The sequence below is a fragment of the Pollicipes pollicipes genome, unplaced genomic scaffold (genome assembly GCF_011947565.3).
Source record: "Pollicipes pollicipes isolate AB1234 unplaced genomic scaffold, Ppol_2.1 Scaffold_6686;HRSCAF=7923_pilon_pilon_pilon, whole genome shotgun sequence".
In the NCBI taxonomy this organism is placed as follows: domain Eukaryota; kingdom Metazoa; phylum Arthropoda; class Thecostraca; order Pollicipedomorpha; family Pollicipedidae; genus Pollicipes; species Pollicipes pollicipes.
In genome coordinates this window covers 42,850,781-42,874,884 of record NW_023596921.1, presented here as the reverse complement: position 1 = coordinate 42,874,884, position 24,104 = coordinate 42,850,781, and the positions used below count along the sequence as shown (strand labels likewise).

Below are 24,104 nucleotides of genomic sequence, written 5' to 3'. Positions count from 1 at the left end.
TGAAGCTTCTTTGCTTCTTTATAGCTTCTTTGGCAACCACAACTGCAATCCCAGTCTCATCTGAACACTCATTAGAGCAGAGGATATTTGTGCGCCGGCAGCGGCACAAGCTTGCCGTCCACGTAGTGTTTACAGACAAGGCGGGCACAGCATTCGGGGAACTCCTTCCTCCTGTCTCCCTGAGCCTCGCGGCAGAACAGGTTGTCGGCCTGCAGCTTCTTAAAGTCCACCTGCTTTTTAACCTGCGGACACCTGCAAAAGCGAAGTGTTGATGAAGACAAGCCAACACCCAGAGCCGCTGGTTTTACGGGGCGAGTATGTTGACAAACGGTAAGGTATACAGAGCTGCTTAAAGCGAATGCAGTTTTCCTCAACGTCCAACTGTCAATTCATGAAATATAGGTAATGAAAGTTACAATAGCGTTCTTACTAAAACAATATCACATGTTCCTTTTGCTCCATAGGACGACCTGTGACACTGCGCGAGCTTTCCTGGAGAGATCAAGCCGTCAGACTCACTGGAATCTGTCAATGTAGAGAACGCCCTCCTCCTTGACGCAGTGACTCTGTTTACAGCCAGAGAAGGGGGAGCTCCATACGTCCCCTATGTTGAACTCCTTGTCAATGTTGCTATCATGACATTTGGTGTCGTCATCTGGAATATGGATATCGACCGCGGGTTAGACAAGATCATTGGTTGGAGCGGATCGCGGGTTATATCGGAGGTTAAAATTGATCGCTCGCTATCCTCGAAGTCAAAATATCCAACGCATTCATCTTGGCAATCCGGCATTTTCCTTGCTGAAAATGTCAAGCCAATGTTGTCTTATGGTCGTCAGTTGAGCAGCAAGCGAAGTGAAGAAACAGTATCTCTCCAACCCAAACCTTACCTCTGCCAACCGGGAAACGAAGGTATCTCGGGTACTGTGCACAGCACAGCTGCACACAAACAACAGCGATGACCAGTAGTTTCCACATATTGCTGTGAAATCTGACTAGTCCACTCTCGTCTGCTGTCTGGTCTGGCCACCAAACGCTGCTGTATGCAGTCTCCACCGGCCGGCTCGCTATATATGCAGCACCGGATCGTGACGTCACGTTGCATAGGGCGGCTGTCGTGTAGGAGGCCTACGAGAAAATCTGTTCAGCAGCGCTGTTTTGGACGCCGTGCATGCAGCGGTTACATTGCGGTCATTCGGGGAGAACGTCGTTGGAAGAGTGCTATTCTCAACACCTTGCCTGACGCCCGGCCTTCGGGCGCCGATAAGGTGACAAGTCCGTTCCAGTGGAGCCGATATGAGATCTGTGGTAAAACCAGCCGGTCGACCATGCTGAACATGCCGGATGGGCTTAGAGAGGTAGGCGAGCGGCGTGGGTCATGACGGTACACACTGCATTAGTTTTGAGAACCATGACTTCATAGTCAGTGCATTGCAACGCCATGGAAAAGTCACATGGTGACTTAGCCCCCTCTATGATTTGTATTAAATGTAAATATGCACTTTTCAATAAGGCCTCGCGGCAAAAATATGTAGCACAATTCCCATGACAATCATCTATTGTGGATGGTGATGTTTTTAGTCAGGGTCTCAAGATGATGATCAATGTCTAGCAAATATGTTCACATCATCGAGAAATGTCGGCCGGATTTGAAGACTGCATCATCAGCAGGACGCCTAATATCGGAGAGAATCCTCGAGGGCTCCCCACGAACCGCTCACTGCATCTTACCCTCAGAATATCTTCATTGTTCTTTTGTGGGCATCGTGGCGTTACGTTTTGGTGAGACGCCGTGAGCCATGCAATCACGCGCATTTCTGGCGAGTCCATTTCATGTGTCCGCCTGATGTCTTGAGGGAGGGTACACATTCAAACGGCATGTGCCCGTGTATTTCTCGTTGCGTGTGTCTTCGTGACAACCCGCTAAGAACATCGTACAGAGGTGCTCATATACGCGCACGCGCAGAGTCGTTTGACCACATTAATTTCAACAACTACCAGAATGGCTCGCGACAATTTTTCCGACTCAGTAATATGGTCATTAACCAAAAGTCCCAACCCATACTACGGCTCGGGCAACTCTATTAATCACTTGACGCTGCCACTCACCTACGACATATCAAACACTGTGACCGATCTGTCCTTTAGTGTGACATCAAAACCACGTCTATGACGTCATAAGCTACAGCAAACCAGCCCAATCTCATGCAAAAACCGGCACGTCACGGATTCGCGCTGCAACTGTCAGATCGAATGCCTTCCAAGGACGACGAACACGTAAATAATGCATGAAATTCACAAAACCGCAGCGATAGTGCAGATAGAGCGTAAGGAGAAGCCCTAACTAAGCTCATGCCACCTCAGGCGCAAAGATGTAGCGGCATGTTAATCGTTTTCATTGGACGGATTACTGCTGCTTTAGGTGTGCAAGGAAATGGCACGCAGCTGGATTCTCCAACAGAAGCCAGCAACGTCCCGGCTTACCGGGCTGGCGGAACGTCCAAGATCAAGATCTCCGTCGTGCAGAGGCGCTAGCCTGGATTGACGAGCGTTATAGATGGCATGGCTCAACGGCCGAACGGTCATCTGAACATCGGTGACGTCATCACCGTCCGGGGGCGGGGGGTGGTCTGGGCCGCTGTTCGAACATCGGTGATGTTATCAAAGCTCAAGGGAGGGGGGGGGGGGGGGGGAGGCTCTGCGCTGCTGCTCTGTGCACGATGCCCACTGACATTACTCCCAGCAATTATCGTAAGGGATGCGTTGTCTTCGCATGCAACAAGCTCCCCTCGTCTGTCTCTTGAGGTTATCTAAATATGTCATCCACGTTACGCTGTAGTTCCGCTCCTTGTAGCGCTAACACAATCATCTTTCCGCTATTTGCCGTCGGCCACCGCAGTCCCTGTGGCAGTCAACATCGCCAGCGTGAGCTACCACACCTTAATCAGGAGCGGCCGACTTGCTGTTCCGCACGTTCTCTCCGATCAGCCTATTTGTGGCATATGTGCTTTTCGTTCCAACACTTCCTCACGCGGGCAGCCTTTCCAGAGCGACTCTCGAGATACCAGTTTGTTTCCATTCGGCTAGCATGCTGACGTGTGCGTAGCTCGCTACCTGCGCATGCGTACTACTGGAGCGATGCAGTCGACCAGCGTGCCGCCATGTGCGTAGCTCGTTACCTGCATATGTTTACTATGGGAGCGACGCAATCGATGGATGAGTGCATCACTGCAGTAAGGCAAGATGCCACCGAAATGATAGTGCGACGGCCATCTGGCTTTCCGTCATCTACGTCCCCTTCAGAGACCGCTGGCGCGCATGCTTGGAGTGACCATCGTCTTGTATTGTACTACAGGTGGACCAGAAGGCATCGTTTGTAGGACCAGAGGGCGTCGTTTCAGCATGGGCATCATATCCCTTCAAATATGTTATTGCTGTGACATTGGCTCGCTCCAAAATTCTGCGTGACAGTTTCACCTAAATATGCTATTGTGTTCGCATTTTATTAACGAATAAAATATGTCGTACGCACCTTATTCAGGCCAAGATTCCAATGAAATGATGCTCTGATGTATCAGACATCTAAAATTCGAATTTTTATGGTATCCATGCAAATGCAGTCGATCCGCGCAACCAAGCTCTACACTTCTCTAGTACATTTCAGCGTCGTACAATCCATGGTTTCAAGTAAGCATCCATCTAGGAATGCTGTTTTGCTGTCAATCTGCTTTCGGCGCACGCTTGAATGTGTAGAAAGCGTCATTCTTCATAACATGAACGGCGTGGCTGTTCGCGTAAACTTTTCTAAGTTGCATTTTGAATGAATTGCATAGAAGGTTAAGAGTACTTGCTAAACAGAGCTTGGAGAGCGTTCCTTGATATCAGCAAGGCCGACGCAGAACACTGCACAATTTTGCCTCCGGCTTTTAAAAAAAAAGTACAGTGCAGTGGAACAACACGCCCGCCTCGGGCCGGGCTAGCCTCTTTGTCAGCTGCCATTTGACCTTTCCATGCCAATTGGAACGAACAGCGCCCCCTCCCCTACCCCCGCCCCCCCCCCCCCACCCGAAGACCCGTTACCCATTGCCGCGGATTACGAATGCAGCATTTCTCTGCTCCCAAACCATGGATTTCCAAAGCATACTTCGTTGAATCAAATAAGTACGATTGCTGAATACAGAGTAGCAGTTGTGTTCCGCCACAGTTTCCATTCATCTGTCGTGTTTTTTTCTCATTAAATAGACTTTGAGTATGCTTTGTGCACATATTGCTTTAAATATTAGCCAGTGAACGCTGCAACGGCCCGCTCAACTTTCTCCCAGAAGTATGCTGTTAGCCCCCCTCAAGTTCGCATGGAAACGGTGCAGTGTCTTGCTTAAGTAATGGCCCAAATTCCTATTTGTACTCTTACTTTCAAGAGCAGCACAGAATTCGTTCAGCATCCCGATGCCTCTCCGACTCACTCTTCACGCAGAGGCATAAGACCCTCAAAAACAAATTCCATGTATTTATTTAATTAGAAGTAACAACCTTCATTGAGCTATCCACCATGAAGTGCATAGCTACACAGAAACCTATCACACTGCGATGAAAACTCAATCGCAGCACGTTGTAGCCAAAAGTCTGCTCAATCGACGATGCAAATTAAGAAAACTTGAACACGAGATCATATTGCTCAACGGATGAAGAGATGCACACTGTACGCACGCCACCATCAACACCCACCCACGCATCCATGTAGCAAGTCGATGGTCGAAAAACACAATATCAGATCAAGGATCACGTACTAATGAACCAGCTGGTCATGTATGTTTCAACGAGCAAATGCATACACAAACAAGCACTTCAAGGTCTCTTCTTTGGTAACTATAATTGCCATCCCAGTCTCATCTGAGCCCGATCAGAGCAGGGGATATTGTGCGCCGGCAGCGGCACAAGCTTGCCGTCCACGTAGTGTTTACAGACAAGGCGGGCACAACAGTCGGGAAACGCCTTCCTCCTGTCTCCCCGAGCCTCGCGGCAGAACAGATTGTTGGCCTTCAGCTTCTTGAAGTCCACCTGCTTTCTCACCGACGGACACCTGCAAAGGTAAGGCGCTAATGAGAGGAAGCCAGTATGCCAAAAATGGTGCGAATTCACGGAAAGCAACGGCTTAAACGTGAAAATCATACAAACATGGGTCATTTTTTATCTTTTGAATAAAAAAGAAGGGAAGTTGCCAGTCTGCGTTCAACATGTAATGAAGCTAAGAGAAAGAGCTTGCTCTCCTGCTGCTGCTCAAATGCTCGTGCCACGCTGTTCTCATTATCGACCCCTCTTCATCCACGGTTGTCAGGGTCAAACTAGGCAAACTCACTGGTATCTGTCAATGTAAAGGACGCCGTTGTCCTTGACACAGTGACTTTGTTTACAGCCAGGAATGGGGAGCTCCAGACATCACCAATGTTGTACTTCTTGTCAACCTGGTTGTCGTGGCATTTGGTGTCGTCACCTGTAGAGAACAAAAAGGAGGCCGAGAGTTAGCGCTCTGGATCCCGCAGCCAGCACATCGGATAGGCTTAGTTTAGTTTTGCGGCCGCTTTGTTCATTAAAAGCTACCTTGCTGTCACGTTCGTGAACTGACTGCGATAACAGTTAGGCGGTACAAATTGTCTTGATAAAGTCACCAAGATACTACATTAAAATTTCTTACCTCTGCCAACCGGGAAACGAAGGTATCTCGGATACTGTGCACAGCACAGCTGCACACAAACAACAGCGATGACCAGCAGTTTCCACATATCTGCCTGACTGACAGTCTTGCACTGCAGCTGACCAGAGTCCACTCTCGTCTGCTGTCTGGTCGGGCCACCAAACGCTTCTGCATGCAGTCCCCACCGGCCGGCTCGTTATATATGCGGCACCGGACCGTGACGTCACGGCGCACAAGGCCTGCTGTAGTGCGGGAGTCCCGCGAGAAAGTCTTTCCAGCAGCGCTATTTGGACGCGGAGTATGCGCATGTTAACAAGGTACTATCATGGACGCCGAGTCCGACGCCCGGACTGTGGTCCATTCAAGGCGGAACCGAGATGGGATCTGCGGTGAAATCCAGCCGCTTTACCATACTGACCACGCCGGATGGGATTAAAGAGGCGTGCAAGAGAACTGAGTCGAGTTAAACCACACTGCTTTATTTTTAGGTATAGTGCTCGTCATCGCGCCGCCGCACACCATGACCAATACAATACCGCAGTCATTCGGCGAGGGCACCATCCGTGGGGGTGTCATACGTGGCATTATGCGACACACAACCTTTGAGAAAACTCTACGTTGACGTGTCCGTTTTAGGGGAAACGAGGTGCAACTTTTGCCAAACCGACCGCTTGACTATAGGGCATGCACCAGGACGCGAGAGCAGAGGTTGCCAGGCCATCAGATCGAGAAACTGAACAGACCCTGAATTGTTAACTTTGCCGGACCACATTGCCTATTTAAACTAACTTTTACTCGTGAGAAAGTGAGAGGACACACAAAAGCTCGCCAACCTCGCTAGGCCTGTGTCACGACCTTCCATAAACAGAAAATACTGGATTCAAACCGAGCCTACATAATTACGACAGGCCCAAAACGTAAGCACTCACGCACCTGCTCACCAGCCCAGAGATAATAGATGGGTGCCTCTTCATTGCGCCACTACGTTGTTGACCGCTTTCGTAATTATGCTCTAATACACAATGCCATATCGAAATGGGGTTTACAGGCTACAGCAGGCCAAGAAAGTAAGCTTTTACAAGCCTGTTTTCAAAACTAGCAGGTTATATACAGGTATCGTTTGCAGCCTTTCTTGATCTTCTTCGATTCTACCCACACACAGCTGCAGTTGCAATAACTACCAAAGTACTGCGTTTCGTTTCAGCTTATGTGGTCGCAAATTTTATCCCCAAGGTAGAAACTTTCCCTCCATTCACAGACGCTCAGACATTTATTGTGTTGAACTTAACACCGATCAGGATTTTACCAAGTGCCATTCTCTACAGCAGCTGTTCAACTGAAGAAGTACGCAACATAGCCTATGAACCGTAGTATTAACATTTCATTTCTTTCATGGTGAGTCATCTTTCATGAATGAGACGCTTCAGCCTACAGTAAGGACCGCTGGAGGACCACCCTACAGTTCTGAAGAGATGGGAAGGCGCCACAAAGTGACCATTCTCACGACAATGCTCAGATAAGGCCACCAATCTTGGATTAGCCGTGTGCGTACGTGGTTTGGCGTTCGGAGTTGTCACTTGATCAGACCATTTGTCCATGGTCATGCCGCTTAGACGATGTCGTGACAATATGAGAGCCGCTCAAAGACCGCCAGGGCCCGACAACTCTAAAGCACCGCGATTAGGATAGCTGGCCGCGAACAAACATGCCTACGATGGTCGCACGGAGCCCAACGTGGCTTGCGATAGAAAATGTCCATTGGTTCAGAGTTCAATAAATGGACCCAGAGACGGTCAGATGGTCTAAAACTATAGAGCGTTAGCAAAGTGCGATCGACTTTCGGTACCCGTGCGACTGGAGTCTACGGACGGCTGTGGGATCGAAGACTGGTATGTGACCTGAGAGGTTCAAGGATGTCTCAAAATACCAGAACAATATGTGGCCGAGACCACGAGCCCCGAGTGCTTAGGCCGGAATGAAGATGGCTAAATGCCACTGGTGCTGCCAGGGGACGTTCTAGACACGAAGCTCGAAGGCGAGAACCGACTCCAAGGGTCTTGGGACGGAGGTCTGTCAGAAAGACGTGTGAGAACGCAAGAGTGTCCTGAAGACAGTTATTGACACAAGACGGTCAATCAAATTTGAGCCATGAACCAAGCAAGGGGTTTTTGAACAGAAAGCGACAGGGAGCTAAATGATCTCAGAACAAGTGATCGGCGATGGCTGAATCTGTCTGCTGGCCAGCCCAGACTTCAGTGGCTGGCGTCTGCTCCTCTCCACGTAACATTCCGGGCATTGCGTCACTATGTGCTTACGCGTCACTTGCGGTAGGCTGGCCAAGGACCACAATAAGAGTCAGTTGAGCAAATAGTCAAAACGCATTTTGTTTTAGTGTCTTTATGTGCTATGATTTACACAGCGCAGTTTCATGCTTTATATCACCATTTACCACCTAACCACCATTATCACCTAACGACCATTCTAGTGATTTTGTGCGCATTCGCGCATGAAACGTGCTGTAAATCATTGGTGTGGCCCAACCCGACATCTGAGGTATGCTCTAGGGTATTCGCCAGCCGTAACCGGTTAATGGTAAAAGTACCCTCTGTTTTTAGATCTGGCCACCAGATGTAAACAGTTATAATTTTAACCAGCATATCCGCCAAATATGGCCGTGGATTCCTCGTCTTGGCGTCTGTCGCATGAAGTCACAGGAGCGTAAGTTGCCTTGAAAACCACCCACATTAACGAACTAGTTTAGGGCTTTCTAGCATCCACGATAACGACCGCATTCCCTTGCAGCTGGCACCAAACAATAGAGCCAGTTCTTGCTTATCAGAATCATACCATGGCGTTCACAGAGGTCAAGGCTATACTTAATGACGGGGCGAGGTGAAATCAGTTCAAGGTTCGTTGACCCGGACAACGCCGACGGACAACGTCCCTGGTCAATGTCGGGCCACGTGCCAAGGCAAACGACCCAGTGCCAACCTCAAATTTTTTACTCAGAACATGAACTGCATGGGTCAGGGGAGCAGGCAGAATGTTCTTAAGGGCGGCGGAGGCTTGGGGGGGGGGGGGGGCAGAGCTCAGTGGGAACTCATTATGAGAGAGCTGGCAAAGATCGCACATTCGACTTGCTCGAATACATCCATTCGGTGTCGCCGCACTGCACCCTGTAGTTCATTCTAAAGGTTACAGCGATTTCTAGCTTTCTCTCAGGAGGCATCTGCGGTGCTAAAATAAAAGTAATGAGGAACTGGGAGGGAAGGAGTGGGGATGGGGTGTCTCATTAGCCGCTTCCCTTGTATGAGCTACTTGTTTGCTCATTTGGTCTGGCAAATGAGCCACACGTATATTATATGCACCAAAAACAACGTAGTCTTTGCAACTCACATGCTCAAGATGGAAACGCGGGAGATTTTTCAATCAGCAACCGTGCCATCCACTGCTCGCTAATTCCTTACAGACCCTGCGCTGCAAGCGCTAGCTGAAGTCTGGTAATATTTCTACAGCTCAGCGAATCTTGCCACATGGGAAACTTAATTTTCTAGAACAGTTCACAAGCCGTCCACCTTAAAAGTCCAGTTATCAACGGTCGTCATGCTCAAATGGAAGTCGGTACTCCACGAATACCAAGATCTTTCCACCTCTGAATCTATATTTACCCCACGAACGCACGCAGCAGTGACGTCACTAACCACCAAGAGCCAGTCTCTCAGCGGCGGGTCTCAACCCGTGACCCCACCATCCTGACGTCACCGGCGGCGGCGGCCGGCTCTAGCCCCGCTCACCGGACGCGTTCGTCACTGACCGGCTGCCGAGATGATCCCCGAGATGGAATGCATGCATCTTCGCTTCAAAGCAACAGTCTGTGAATAATGCATGACCTGTGCACATTGTGAAGCGCTGATTCAGCTATCCATGGCATCACATTCAGTTGGGGCGAACGCATCTCCCACCTGGCTTAGTGCACAGCAGCACATGCATCGGAAGTGTTCTTAGGAAACAGCCCACCTGCTCCATCTTCGGACAGCGTGGCGAGGATTCCGCGACAAATTCCTCGACACCGCATGCAGCGGCGAGAAGTCCGGCGCCAGTGAGGCCCCATTATGTCTGGGCTCGCACGAGCAGGGCGCAAGCCAGGGCTGATGCCCACGCGCGGTGTTCACCAGCGATGTGAGCAATGTCCTGGGAAAGGATTAGGTCGGCCAGTTTTCGGCGGCCTGCCGAGCTGTCCGCAGCTGACGGCGTTGCCAAAGGTGTGACTTGTCCACGTTCGGGAACTCCAGGTCCCATACAACATACCGGCATAGCAAATGCTTGCACGAGTGCATTTCTGTGCCTGCAGCCGCGTGGGGGAGGGGAAAGTATGGGGGGATGTGGTCGTCTGACCCTAGGCTAAAGTCCTATTAACATGATCTCTACGACCCGTCCATAGGCAAGCGGGTGGAAGCCAACCAGCCCGCTTCAATCTCACACAGGACTGTGACGTAACCGCCATGTGCAACACGTAAGACGTGGTCCTGCGGTCCGTCTGGCACGAGCAGAGAAGAGAGGCGAAGTTACCTGTTGAACATGGATGATTGAAATAGATGGAGGCTCTCGATTCAAGGAGGATGCCACTCTTAGCAAATGCCGTGAATCAGATACTACTCACGGATTTTTTTTGAGGTACAGTGTAGTCAAGTTTATTTTGTAATGCATCCAGTATTGTCTTATGCATTAATCTCAAACTTTCTTTCAGCCACCACCAAATTGCAACACGCATGAAGGCAAACCAGCGTCAGGCTCGAAGACCAATGTTTTCACGAAATTCTCTAGATCAGCGCACTTTACCAGTTGATAAATGGTTCATCTTTCCCTTGAGGTCTTTTTGCCAAAGCATTCTTCTTCACCGCGGTACCAGCCAGATCGCGGTTCATTAGCAATACCCTGCTCACGCCACCAAACATTAACGTCCGAAAGAACTGGCGTGTTCACATGATCACAGTGCGGAATAATGCGCATGGACAAGGCATGGATAAATCGCACCATAGCGGGGCCGTACCGCGGCGGGCCAAGAGCGCTTACAAGTGTCGACGGCATTAGATGTGTATTTGCGTGCTGTTAGCTTTTCCTGTCTTCTGGGTCCAGAGAACGCCTGGCAAAACATTTTGCATCCCACCTCCGCTTGTTTCCGCTGACCGATTATTTGCCGTTTGCAGTATTGCGGAGTGGTGGTCTTTACACCGGATCCCATCCCGGTCCGACCTCAAATACGTGCGTCACGGTGAAGGCCCCCAAACGCCGGGCGTCAGGCACATGCTAGAATAGCGCCTCTCGGGAGGATTTCCTCCCGGAAAACTACGCTGATCACGACCGGCCCTGTGCACCGTGACGTCACGGTCCGGTGCCGCATATATCACGAGCCGGTCGCTGGGGACTGCATACAGAAGAGTTCGGTGACCACACCAGACAGCAAACGAGAGTGAACTCTGGTCAGCTACAGTGCAAGACTTTCAGTCAGCAATATGTGGAAACTGCTGGCCATCGCTGTTGTTTGTGTGCAGCTGTGCTGTGCACAGTACCCGAGATACCTTCGTTTCCCGGTTGGCAGAGGTAAGATCTAACAATGCGATGTCATGGTAACTTTATATATCCCATTGATACCGCTTGCCTTGTCTTGCAGTCAGATAACAACGATGACAGGAAACTGGCTTTTCAAGAACAAAGTATCTGCAAAGCGAAACGAAACGTGCCAGGTGATTTGGTTACGAGATCCTGAGGGCTAACTCTCGCCCCGTGTCTTTTCTCTTTCTCTACAGGTGACGACACCAAATGTCATGACAACCAGGTTGACAAGAAGTACAATATCGGTGATGTCTGGAGCTCCCCATTCTCTGGCTGTAAACAGAGTCACTGCGTCAAGGACAACGGCGTACTCTACATCGACAGATTCCAGTGAGTGTGATATGCAGTCGTCGGTTAGCGGTTGGAGGTCGGGATGTTGACAACGGTCACCGCGCAATTATTTTCATCTAAAAAAGAAACACCCTGCACGCTATTCAAGAGCTCCGTCTTTTCCAGTTTCCAGAGTTGATTAAGTCCGCAACATGCTAATGTAAACTAAAAACTATGACAAAAGTATAAATTTGCCAGCGTTTCCAATCCTGCGCACCGAAGGTTGCTTTGATGGCCCTGTCCTATCGGGTTTATATTTAACGCAACCACTTTACAGGTGTCCGTCGGTGAGAAAGCAGGTGGACTTCAAGAAGTTGAAGGCCAATAACCTGTTCTGCCGCGAGGCTCGGGGAGATAGGAGGAAGGAGTTTCCCGACTGCTGTGCCCGCCTTGTCTGTAAACACTACGTGGACGGCAAGCTTGTGCCGCTGCCGGCGCACAAATATCCCCTGCTCTAGTCAGGGCTGGGATGGAACTACAGCTGCGGGAGTGCGAACCAAAGATGTCTGAATATCCATCCGTGTATGGGAAGTTGGTACAGCCAGATGTTCCTATTGCTGTGCTGGCTTTCAGTGGAAGTCTTGTGATATTGGTGTCATGTCTAGTTATATGGTTTTTGTGCGTACAAGTATCACTTTGTTGACTGCTGGCTGCCAGCTTTGTACAGCACCAACCTGATGTTCAGGTAAATATACTTTTGAATCTGGATATGGGAACTGGACAGACATGTGGCAGTCATTCTTCATAATTTCGCCACTCATAACCGTGTTGTGATCATCCATGCACCGATGAAACATTCAAGAGCGGTGCCAACAGTCAGATACACTTCATCTAATATTCCTCGTTCGGAACGCAAAAAAATCAAGGCTCGGATGGCAGCACGAATACACCTGAAATATGTGACTTTTTCAACATGAATGAAATCTGCAACAATAAGAGACAGAAATCACATAATTGTTTCCTTCAGTGCGTGACAGAATGGCAACAGCAGCTACTTGGCCAGCGTGGTTTTCAGCTATCCATCGAATCTGCTGATCACGTTACTATCAGTACAGGTTAGTGTGATCAGTGCAAAACACGCATCATAGAGGTTTCTGAAAGCCGCATCCCTACAGCCTGCGTTCTAAGATTCGACGACTTTCCTAAACACAACTTCTACCAGACTCGTCACAAAGGCTTTGCGAGACATCTCATGGCCAATTGCGTTCTCTTCAAAACGAGTGTTCCGTCTCTCATTCACCGACGACACCCTGGAGATGTTTCACTGAAGTGAGATATGCAACGGCTCACTACATCAATCATGATCGATGTATGCGACAAGTGAGCGTGTGAACTCCACATGATGACTTCAAGAATAAGAATGGGAGAAGGTTGGATGCTTAGGTGTGAGTATGAGCCATGCTTAAAGAGATGTATGCAAAGTTAGCAAAAAATTAACTTCTGCTAAAGCTTATCAGTAAATTAGATCTGTGAAACTGCTAAAAAGCTAAGAGAAAATATAGATGTTGTGGTAATCCATTACTTCCTTCCTGCTTTCAATGGTGATAATAGAGCTGGATTTCTGGTGTCCGCCGGTATTCGGTCGAACTGCGTTCGGAGACACCGAATGGGCGGGTGAGTTCTGGTGAAATATGCGCGATCTGTGCTTGGGTTCTTCGCATGCATCACGATCATTAGAAGGTAATGGGTTGTCACTCTTGAATGCCCCTGACCATTGCCACCGCGCGTTACAGCACTTGCTTCTGTTTTTAGGGTGGTGGGGAGGGTCAAAAGATGTTATAAGAGCAACTTTTCCTGAAGTCAACCTCTGCCTGCTTCCAACGTCCCTTGATTATTCCTTTGGTAGACGTGCAATGCATAGTCGAACGGACCTTTAGTACATGCCAGTATATCGCAGTATGTTCACAGCATGACAAAGTATTTCTGTGCGTTGACCCGGCCGCACTAAACACACACATTTTCCCGAAGCTTTTTTAGTTTTTTTTTCTCTCTGAGGCTAATGTAGGCATCCTCTATCCCTCGCAGATTAACTGCTTTTGGGCGAAGCTTGTTCTCATGACAAAGCGTAACCGCGTTCAGATGAGGCTGACTCACAGAAGACCAGTTTTGACCACATGGGTCACTTGCATTGACCAGAAGGGGAGGGAGGGATTCTTGGCCTCTCAGTTCGGCATAACCCATTATATAAAACCTTAACATGGCTGGAGAGGGTCTTTAATCATGATTTGGAGACTCAGCCCCGCATAATCACCCCGTTAGCATGGCCCCTGTTGGCACCATATAGTCAGGCAGAAGAAAATGATTGCTCACACCTGGATTATTCTCACCAAACTTCGTAACTTTCTCGCCTTCAATTATTTGACAGCCTAGCTTGAATCCAGCCAGCTACATCAACAAGGAGCTTTGTACTGTCTTGGTTCCAAATCGACCAACAAGGAAGTGTTCATAGCTTCGATGCAACCAGCAGGCTTAAATATGGCTACCAATGATACGTCTTCGCGCACTTCGGCAATACCGGCAACACACGGTGTTTGGGCCGTTCTTTCGTTTAAACCCACAGTCAACACTCCTCCTGAAAGCAAGGAAATGTCGCGCGTATGTCCATCCCGAGTGTAGTCCAAATCTTCCATATCGAATCCCGTGCAACCCAGCTACCTCCCACTGTGTTCCGTGTTGCCGCCAAAGTGAAGGCACAAGAGCGTCACCACACAAGCATTTTCAACCAAATACATTCTTTCACTCTCTCGTTGTTAACGATACCGACCAACGATTTATTCAGAGCTCAGGCTTACATATTTATTGCTTACCTTTTTTGAGATCTTCGTTAGTGATAAGAGCGGACGATACAGTAAAATGCAATACTGCTTAGGAATAGGAGACACGCCCACTTCCGAGCCTTTGGCGACGCATAGTAAGGTAGGATGATGTTCCAACATAACTGTCAGGAGCTATTTACAGCGTAAAATCATGCATGCGGTGTGGTATGGACAGCCCCGCGTCACCTTGTTTACAATTTCTAATTTCGATTATCTGCTGATCAATAGGCCGACAACATATTCGAGACCGTGTGATTCAAGCGAATTTATTTGCGTAAAAAACTTATGAAATACGGTGAGTCAGATGTTCTACACGTGATCTCAGGCGGCTGTTTGATCAGTGAGGATGGCAACTTAAGTGGCAGTTATTCCTTTTAACCCCATGAATTGCAAGTGCAGCTCCTTTTGTAGTCGTTGGTCGTTCGTTATTCATATGCTCACAGTTGGGAAGGCCAGTCTTCTGAGACAGGCTACGTTGAAAGACCATTAAGACAAAATTCAATTTATTACCGACCGACTAAGTTGAAATGGAGTGTCACGGCTTCAGGAATATTCGGTCGGCCTTTCCTTCTTCTGCATCTATATTTGTCTCACAAATGCGCCTCAATTGTAAAGACACTGAATCACGATTTCCCAGTCCGTTTCCAATTCGGGACATCGTGCATAGAACCGTGTGATGTCATCATCCTAACGTCAAACTGCCGCAGCCACAATCTTATGTTCGTTTCGTCGCCCACCGGTCCAGTACGCCCGCGGCTGGTGTGGTCGTGTAAAATCCCAGAGCTGGAACGGGGACCTTTATCTGCCATATGAAATCGATGAGCCTGGTAAAAATGCATTTCCAAGTCAGGACTCAATGAGTAACGTCACGATCCTGAGGTCACGGGTCAGAGCGAACAGCTCTCGTCGTTCTCACTGGGCCAGTACGTCACCAGCTGTTCAGCCGCATATATCTGTCACATAAAATCAACCAGCCTGTTGAGAGTGCATAACCTATGCAGCTGCATATTGCAAAGCGCTTATGCAAATACGTAGCACATCACATTTCTGTGGGACGAATTCATCTCATGCCATGCTTAGTGTATTGCAGCACATGCAATGGACGTTTTCTTCGGAAACACTCCACGTATTCAATCTCTGGACGGCCTTGCGAGTACTCCGCAGCGGCAGCCCCGGTACCGAATTCAGCGATGAGAAGTCCGGCGCCTGTGAGACTTCATCATGACTAGATACACATGAGAGGCATCAGAGGCAGGGTGAGTGGGCCCATGTTGATGCGATTGTGTTGCACTGGCACTGTCTACAATGGTGCAGGAAAATGATTAGACCGGCGTATTTTGATAGCGTATTGAGATGCGGAGTTCTGGCAACGCTGTCGAAGTGAGACCTGCCCAGGTCCCAGGAACCCCAAGATAAACAAGTTATCCAACACACGATGCCGGAGTGAGACACGAGTGTTGTGTGTGATTTTTTGATGCATGTTGTGCATATCCGTGTGCACGCGTTTGTGATATGAAGCACGAGGGCAAACGGTTTCAACAGGCTCAATTTGCAATGCTGAAAAGGTTCGGCATGAATAACATAGAATGTTCCTGGTGATGTAGACAAACGGGATGTACGTGGTACTTTGCTCGGTATAAGAGAAAAACGCGCCCAGCCTCTCAGCTCCTATTGTTTTTTCAGCATTATGAGTTCGAACCCATGATGAACGACTCGCGGTCGCTTGACCTAGGCGCGAGTATTTTAATAGTTGAATACCAGAGACGGATATATTTTTCCCGCTCATAAGTGAGTGGCTACCCGGTAAACTATCCACAAAGGATTAGCCGGGTATAGAGCCTCGCGATCATGTCTTCACACTAGCAAGCAAAGCTCAGGCGAAATTACTCATTCAACTGGGACGATGACCTCCGAGTAGTAATGACCTAACTGCAGGAAATAAGGTATTGTGAGCATGTGCTATGAGCCTGGTGTGATCCGTGCAAGGCATTCGGCATTCCTTTCTGTCTATATTAGTTTTATAAACCTCATGCCGTCACCTCAATACAGTGATATTCCCCTTTTCGTCCAGTCACCACCAAATGCCATGCTTCAAATCGCTCCGAAGCCCGCTGTGTCTATGTATTTACACCAGCCGGGAATCATCTTAGCAGCCTGACGAGAAGAATTTGTAGAGAATTGGAAAACGATATGTTCAACAAAATCATTCAAATTCTGAAATCATCTTGAGGGTACTCAGATTCAATGCTCAGGGTGAAGGCGTAAATCAAAGACTAAGAGGACGAAAACGGGCTGCTCGAAAAAAACCCGCAAAAATCTCAATAGGTTCTTCCGCGGTGTAATTACAGAGGACATTCTCACAACAAATCAAGCACCGCCCCTATTTGCAAAAGCCACCAAGCCGACATCATTGTTATTGCACACATAGCGAAGGTGAACCCGCTTAACTTAAGAACCCCAAGCTCGTTTAAGCCTGGTGGCAATTTCCGAGGCTGTGGAGAAAAATTTCCATCAGCGACATTCCAGCCGTGCCACCTGACATTTAACGTTCGGAAAAAGCAAGAATCGCACAATGCTGACATGCTCCACATTGATGGGCGTACAATGGATGGATGACGCTTGTATGCATGGACGAGCCGCACCATAGTGAGGCCGTACTGCGGCGGGCCATGGACAGAGGAAAGTACTGGCGGCATTAGGTATGTACATGCGGAATGCCAGCTTTCCCAGCCTTCTGGATCCGAGAAACGGATGGCAAAGCATTTCTATGTCCCACCTCCACAGGTTTCTGTGGGCCTGTCCTTGGCCTTTCTAAGCCTCGTGGAGCATCACGAAGCGGTCGGTTTTTTACGATCCCATTTCGGATCAACCTGAAATAGGTGCATCACGGTAAAGTTCCCCAATGTCGGGCGTCAGGCACGTGTCAGAGCAGCACCTCTCGGGAGAATATCCTCCCGGAAAACTGCGCTCATCACGACCGGCCCTGTGCACCGTGACGTCACAATCCCGTGCCGCATACATAAGGAGCCGGCCGCTGGGGACTGCATACAGAAGCGTTTGGTGGCCAGACCAGACAGCAGACGAGCGTGGACTCTGGTCAACTGCAGTGCAAGACTGTCAGTCAGCAATATGTGGAAACTGCTGGTCATCGCTGTTGTTTGTGTGCAGCTGTGCTGTGCACAGTACCCGAGATACCTTCGTTTCCCGGTTGGCAGAGGTAAGATCAAAGTTACCATGTCGTGGGGAATTTACGTATCCAATAATACCGCTTGCCTGTTTTATAGAGTCAGTTAACAGACATGAAAGCAAGGTGTCTTTGATGAACAAAGCACCTGCAAAGCCAAACTGAGCGTACCCGATGTTTTGGCTCCGAGATCCTGAGCGTTTACCACCGACGCCTCTTTGTTCTCTTCAGGTGACGACACCAAATGCCATGACAACCAGGTTGACAAGAAGTACAACATCGGTGATGTCTGGAGCTCTCCATTCTCTGGCTGCAAACAGAGTCACTGCATCAAGGAGGACGGCGTTCTTTACATTGACAGATTCCAGTGAGTGTGAAATGCAGCCACCAATTAGCAGTTGGAGGTCGGAACCTGGACATCTGGCACCCTACAATTCTTGCTACCCAAGTGAACCCACTTTGAAGAGCTCTTTAATTTCCAGCACCGAAAAGTTGGTCTAGTCTACAGCATGCAAATGTAAACCAGGAATTGTATGACATACGTCTATTTTTACTGACGTTTCAAATCATTAACGCGCTGAAAGTTTCTTGATGATCCTGACCTATCTGATTTTATCATTAACGTGCTTATTTACAGGTGTCCGTCGGTGAGAAAGCAGGTGGACTTCAAGAAGCTGAAGGCCAACAATCTGTTCTGCCGCGAGGCTAGAGGAGACAGGAGGAAAGGAGTTTCCCGACTGCTGTGCCCGCCTGGTCTGTAAACACTACGTGGACGGCAAGCTTGTGCCGCTGCCGGCGCACAAATATCCCCTGCTCTAGTGAGGGATGGGATTGAGCTACATTTGCGGGGATGCAAACCAAATATGTTTGAATATTCATCCGTGTATGCAAAGTTGGTGTAGGCGAATGTGCCTATTGCCGTGCGGGCTTTCAGTTGGAGTCCTTGTGATATTGGTGCGATCTTTCAGTTATAAGATTTCGCGCATACAACTAGTCGCAAGCTTGGTTCAGCAGCAATCTGATGTTCAGGTAAATGTAGGCTGAATCTGAATTGATGGGACCTGCTGAGACGTCTGTGCAAGTCATTTTTCATAATTTCGTCGTCCATGGCGATGCTGTGATCATTCGTACACCGATGAAACGTTTGTGAGCGATATTACCATTCAGATACATTTCAACCTGTATTCTTCATTGAAAGCGAAGCGATATCTATCACCGGATGGAAGCGCAAATAAACGTGCAACTTACGACTTTTGAACGCATCCGAGATCTGCAACAAGAAGACAAAAAATCGCACATTTTTCCCCATTGTGTGACATACTGACAGCAGCAGCTACATAGGCAGCGCATCTTCATTAATCTATCGTCACTGCTGGTCACGTTATACTCAGCACAAGATAGTTTAACCGGTACAAAAACGTGCATTACGAAGGCTGTTAACAGCGGCCTCCCTCCTAGACAGCTTGTGTCCTAAAACTCGACGGTTTTCCGTAATAAGACTTGTACCAGGCCCGTCAAAATGACTTTGGGGTAAATTTCAAGACCAACCACGGGCTGATCAAAGCGAATGTTCTGTCTCCAACTCTTCCACGACACCTGGTCGATGTTTGGCTGAAGTGACCTGTAAAACGGCTCGCTTTATCAGACACGATTACATTCAGGTGAAATTTGAACGTGTGAACCGCTCAGGGTGTCTCCGAAAATCAAAATGGGGAAGGTTGCATACTTACCTATCAACATGGGCGATGCTAAAGACAGAAGTAGGTACAGTTAGCCAAAAGGTTAAATTTTGCTAAAGTCTGTCCGTAAAGTAAATCCGCTAAGACTGCCAAAAAGTTAAGCGAAAAAAAGGCTTTTTGGTTATTCCTATTTTTTAAAGGCTGACGTGGCTGGTATCTCCTGTAAAATCCCTAAACTCATGCTTTGTCTTGTGAATGGCTTGGGATCACATCGCCCCATTTCCCTATCGGTGCCCCGGTCAGACCGACATATGGGGCCCCGGGCTGAGCACATGGTCCTCTGAGCAAAGGAGAATTACACAAGATCAGGGTGCGTGACTTATGCCCATGTGCGATCAACAATGCATGGGTAAGTTAACAGAAAGTGCCTCGATGGAAGTGAAGGATTCTCCGCAAACGAGATTGAGGAGAATATGTATTTAGAGGGTTCCTGAGCATCGAGTGACTCGGTGCTTTACCTTATATGGGCCCCAGTAACAACACAAGGCCCTCCGAGCAAGTGGAAAGAACCCGAGACTAATATGAAGGGCCTCTGAGCAACTGAGAGTGACCCGGTATATGGGGCCCGGCAAAAGTGTTTACAGCCTTTTGGGCGAATGGGAAGAATCCGTGGGGGACCTCTAATCGATCAAGAGTGCCGAGGCATCCGAGCAGATAATGCCCCAACAGCAGCGTAGGGCCCTGCCAGAAAATGCAAAGAGATCAAGGACAACTTGGAATGTTCCTTAGCGATCGGATACACCCGGGTAGCAAATATAAAGAGCCCTGACAGCAGCGTAACTTTGACATTAAGACAGCGTTATGAGCCCCAGAATATCTTCTAATCACCGCTCTCTCAACCAGCGAAGAGTTTAATTTGGCTGCTGACGGGCTTGTCACTTTCGTTGGTAACTGTTCTTCGTCGCCTGGAGGCCCAAAGACGTTCAGTCTTGTGGCGTTTTATGTTGGAAAACAGCGCCCGTTCGGCCGTTTATAAGCCTCATCGGAGACTGTGGCTCCCTTAACACGCGCCCGGGTGGGCCGCTTAATACCATTCGCTTGGGTGGGAGAGGGGTCAAGTTGGCCCCCCTGAGATCTCCGGAACTAAGAAAAGCTAGAGTCACAAGCAGCCAAATGTTGTGTGCTTTAATCCAGTTATTTTTTACGTTAAACATGATAAAAATGATGCAATCTTTCCCTCCACCCAAGTGGAGAGCAGTTTCAGGACCCTGTACTATCGCGGGGCTGTACCGCGGCCGGCCATGAGCGGAGGCAAGTCTTGGCTGGCATTAGGCATGCGTGGGCTGATCACCAACTTCCCAGCCTTCCAGATGTGAGAATTGGTTAGAAAAGCATTTCTTCATCCCACCTACGCTTGTTTCTGTGTGTCTTCGAGGAGCTTTCTCGGCCGTTGGCAGTATTGTGGAGTGGTCGGTCTTTACACCAGATCCCATCCCGGTCCGATCTTAAATGCGTGCGTCACGGTGAAGGCCCCCAAACGCCGGGCATCATGCACGTGCTAGAACAGCGCGTCTCGGGCGAATGTCCTCCCGGCAAACTGCGCTCATCACGACCGGCCCTGTGCACCGTGACGGCACAGTCCGGTGCCGCATATATAACGAGCCGGCCGGTGGGGACTGCATACAGAAGCGTTTGGTGGCCAGACCAGACGGCAGACGAGCGTGGACTCTGGTCAACTGCAGTGCAAGACATTTCAGTCAGCAATATGTGGAGACTGCTGGTCATCGCTGTGTTTGTGTGCAGCTGTGCTGTGCACAATACCCGAGATACCTTCGATTCCCGGTTGGTAGAGGTAAGATCTAGGCAATGCGATGCCATGGGAGCTTTATATATCCTTATTGATACCGCTTGCCTTTTCTTGTAGTCAGTTAACAACGAGGACAGGAAGCTGGCTTTTCAAGAACAAAGTATCCTGCAAAGCGAAACGAAACGTGCCAGGTGATTTGGCTACGAGATTACTGAGGAGCTAACTCTCGCCTTGTGTCTTTTCTCTACAGGTGACGACACCAAATGCCATGACAACCAGGTTGACAAGAAGTACAATATCGGTGATGTCTGGAGCTCCCCATTCTCTGGCTGTAAACAGAGTCACTTGCGTCAAGGACGACGGCGTTCTCTACATCGATAGATTCCAGTGAGCATGATAGTGCAGTCGTCAGTTAGCGGATGGAGGTCGGGATGTTGACAACCATCACCGTGCAATTCTTGTAACCTAAAAAAAACATCCTGCACGCTATTCAAGAGCTCCGTCATTTCCAGTTTCCAGCGTTGATCCAAGTCCACAACATGCTAATGTAAACCATTATTTTTATGAAGAACGCTTTAAATTTGCCGGCGATTCCAATCATGCGCGCTGAAGGTTGCTTTGATGTCCCCGTCCTATCGAGTTTTGTAATTTACGCAATCACTTTACAGGTGTCCGTCGGTGAGAAGGCAGGTGGACTTCAAGAAGCTGAAGGCCAACAATCTGTTCTGCCGCGAGGCTCGGGGAGACAGGAGAAAGGAGTTTCCCGACTGCTGTGCCCGCCTTGTCTGTAAACATTACGTAGGACGGGAAGCTTGTGCCGCTGCCGGCGCACAAATATCCCCTGCTCTAGTCAGGGATGGGATGGAACTACATTTGCTCGAGTGCGAACCAAAGATGTTTGAATATTCATCCGTGTATGTGAAGTTGGTGTAGCCGAATGTCCCTATTGTTGTGCTGGCTTTCAGTGGAAGTCTTGTGATATTGGTGTCATGTCTAGTGATATGGTTTTGTGCGAGCAGTAGACTTCATTAACTGCATGGTTGCCAGCTTTGCATAGCGCCAATTTGATACTCAGGTAAATATATTGTTGATCTGGATATGAAGAATGTTGAGACATGTGGTAAAGCATTTTCATAAATTTCATCGTCCATGGCAGTGTTGTAATCATCCGTGCACCGATGAAACGTTCACGAGCGTTGCCACCAGTCAAACACCTTTCACACCAATATTCTTCATTCGGAACGCAGTAAAAATCAACGTCCGGATGGGAACGCGAATAAACTTGAAATGTGTGACATTTTGATCAAGAATGAAATTTGCAACAAGCAGATAGAAAAAGACACACAACTGTCTCCCTCAGTGCATGACCGAGTGGCAACAGCATCTACTCGGGCAGCTTGGCTTTATCAATCCATCGTCACTGCGGTCACGTTATGCTCAGGACAGGGTAGCGTGACCAGCAACCATGCCATGTACTGCGCGCCTATTCCTTACAGACCCTGCGCTGCAAGCGCTCGTTAAAGTCTGGTAATATTTCTACAGCTCAGCGAATCTGGCCACATGAGGAAACTTAATTTTCTAGAACAGTTCACAAGACGTCCACTTTAAGTACCAGTTACCGGTTTATGCTCAAAGTGGAAGTCGGTACTCCACGAATGACCAAGATCTTTCCACCTCTGAATCTATATTTACCCCACGAACGCACGCAGCAGTGACGTCACTAACCACCAAGAGCCAGTCTCTCAGCGGCGGGTCTCAACCCGTGACCCACCAGCTCTGACGTCACGGGCGGCGGCGGCCGGCTCTAGCCCCGCTCACCGGACTGCGTTCGTCACTGACCGGCTGCCGAGATGATCCCCGAGATGGAATGCATGCTCTCTTCGCTTCAAAGCAACAGTCTGTTAATAATGCATGACCTGTGCACATTGTGAAGCGCTGAATCAGTTATCCATGGCATCACATTCAGTTGGGGCGAACGCATCTCCCACCTGGCTTAGTGCACAGCAGCACATGCATCGGAAGTATTCTTCGGAAACATCCACCTTCTCCATCTTCGGACAGCCTGGCGAGGATTCCGCGACAAGATTCCTCGACACCGCATGCAGCGGCGAGAAGTCCGGCGCCAGTGAGGCCCCATATGTCTGGGCTCGCACGAGCAGGGCGCAAGCCAGGGCTGATGCCCACGCGCGGTGTTCACCAGCGATGTGAGCAATGTCCTGGGAAAGGATTAGGTCGGCCAGTTTTCAGCGGCGTGCCGAGCTGTTCGCAGTTGACGGCGTTGCCAAAGGTGTGACCTGTCCACGTTCGGGAACTCCAGGTCCCACACAACATACCGGCATAGCAAATGCTTGCACGAGTGCGTTCTGTGCCTGCAGGCCGCGTGTGGGAGGGGAAAGTATGAGGGCATGTGATCGTCTGACCCTAGGCCGGAGTCCCATTAACAAGATCTATATGACCCGTCCATAGGCAAGCGGGTGGAAGCCAACCACCCCGCTTCAATCTCACACAGGACTGTGACGTAACCGCCATGTGCAACACGTAAGATGTTGTCCTGCGGTCCGTCTGGCACGAGCAGAGAAGAGAGGCGAAGTTACCTGTTAAACTTGGATGATGTGATCTAGGTGGAGGCTCACGATTCAAGGAGGAAGCCACTCTTAGCAAACTGTGAGCCAGATATTGCTATGGATTTTTAAAAAAGATACAGTGTAGTCAAGTTTATTTTTGTAATGCATCCAGTATTAGTTATGCATTAATCTCAAACTTTCTTTCAGCCACCACCAAATTTCAACACGCACGAAGATAAACCAGCTCCAGCTAAAAGACAAATGCCTTCACAAAATACTCTGATTAGCGTTCCCAATGATAACTAGTGCATCTTTTCCCTTCGCGTCTTTTCCCTAAAGTTTCTTCTATGGCGATACCAGCCAGACCCATGCTCACAATGCTCCCTTACTCACCAACAGTAACGTTCGGAAGAAGGCAT

General features: G+C 49.0%; 4 protein-coding genes and 1 long non-coding RNA gene across 5 annotated transcripts in view; 4 read left to right on the top strand and 1 right to left on the bottom strand.

Annotated features, from left to right (window-relative positions):
• LOC119107583 (uncharacterized) overlaps positions 1-5,841 on the bottom strand; it is a 52,904-nt gene extending 47,063 nt beyond the window's left edge. The window contains exons 1-2 of the mRNA XM_037231080.1: positions 5,787-5,841; positions 891-982 (exon numbers count right to left, since the gene is read on the bottom strand). Coding sequence (XP_037086975.1) covers positions 891-978 — 88 coding nt within the window. The 5' untranslated portion in view covers positions 979-982; positions 5,787-5,841. The remainder of the gene's footprint in view (positions 1-890; positions 983-5,786) is intronic.
• The window catches only part of LOC119107576 (uncharacterized), a 93,446-nt gene that overhangs the window by 51,748 nt on the left and 17,594 nt on the right, over positions 1-24,104 (top strand). The gene's annotated exons all lie outside the window — the stretch shown is intronic.
• The window catches only part of LOC119107581 (uncharacterized), a 38,183-nt gene that overhangs the window by 8,996 nt on the left and 5,083 nt on the right, over positions 1-24,104 (top strand). The window lies entirely within an intron of this gene.
• LOC119107598 (uncharacterized) lies at positions 11,155-22,167 on the top strand. The gene is made up of 3 exons (XR_005095242.1): positions 11,155-11,293; positions 11,500-11,635; positions 21,790-22,167. It is a non-coding gene; the product is annotated as an uncharacterized LOC119107598 (long non-coding RNA).
• LOC119107597 (uncharacterized) lies at positions 17,513-18,569 on the top strand. Its single transcript, XM_037231098.1, has 3 exons — positions 17,513-17,668; positions 17,867-18,002; positions 18,273-18,569. The coding sequence occupies exons 1-3, from the start codon at positions 17,581-17,583 to the stop codon at positions 18,394-18,396; spliced, it is 348 nt and encodes a 115-aa protein (XP_037086993.1). The 5' UTR covers positions 17,513-17,580; the 3' UTR covers positions 18,397-18,569.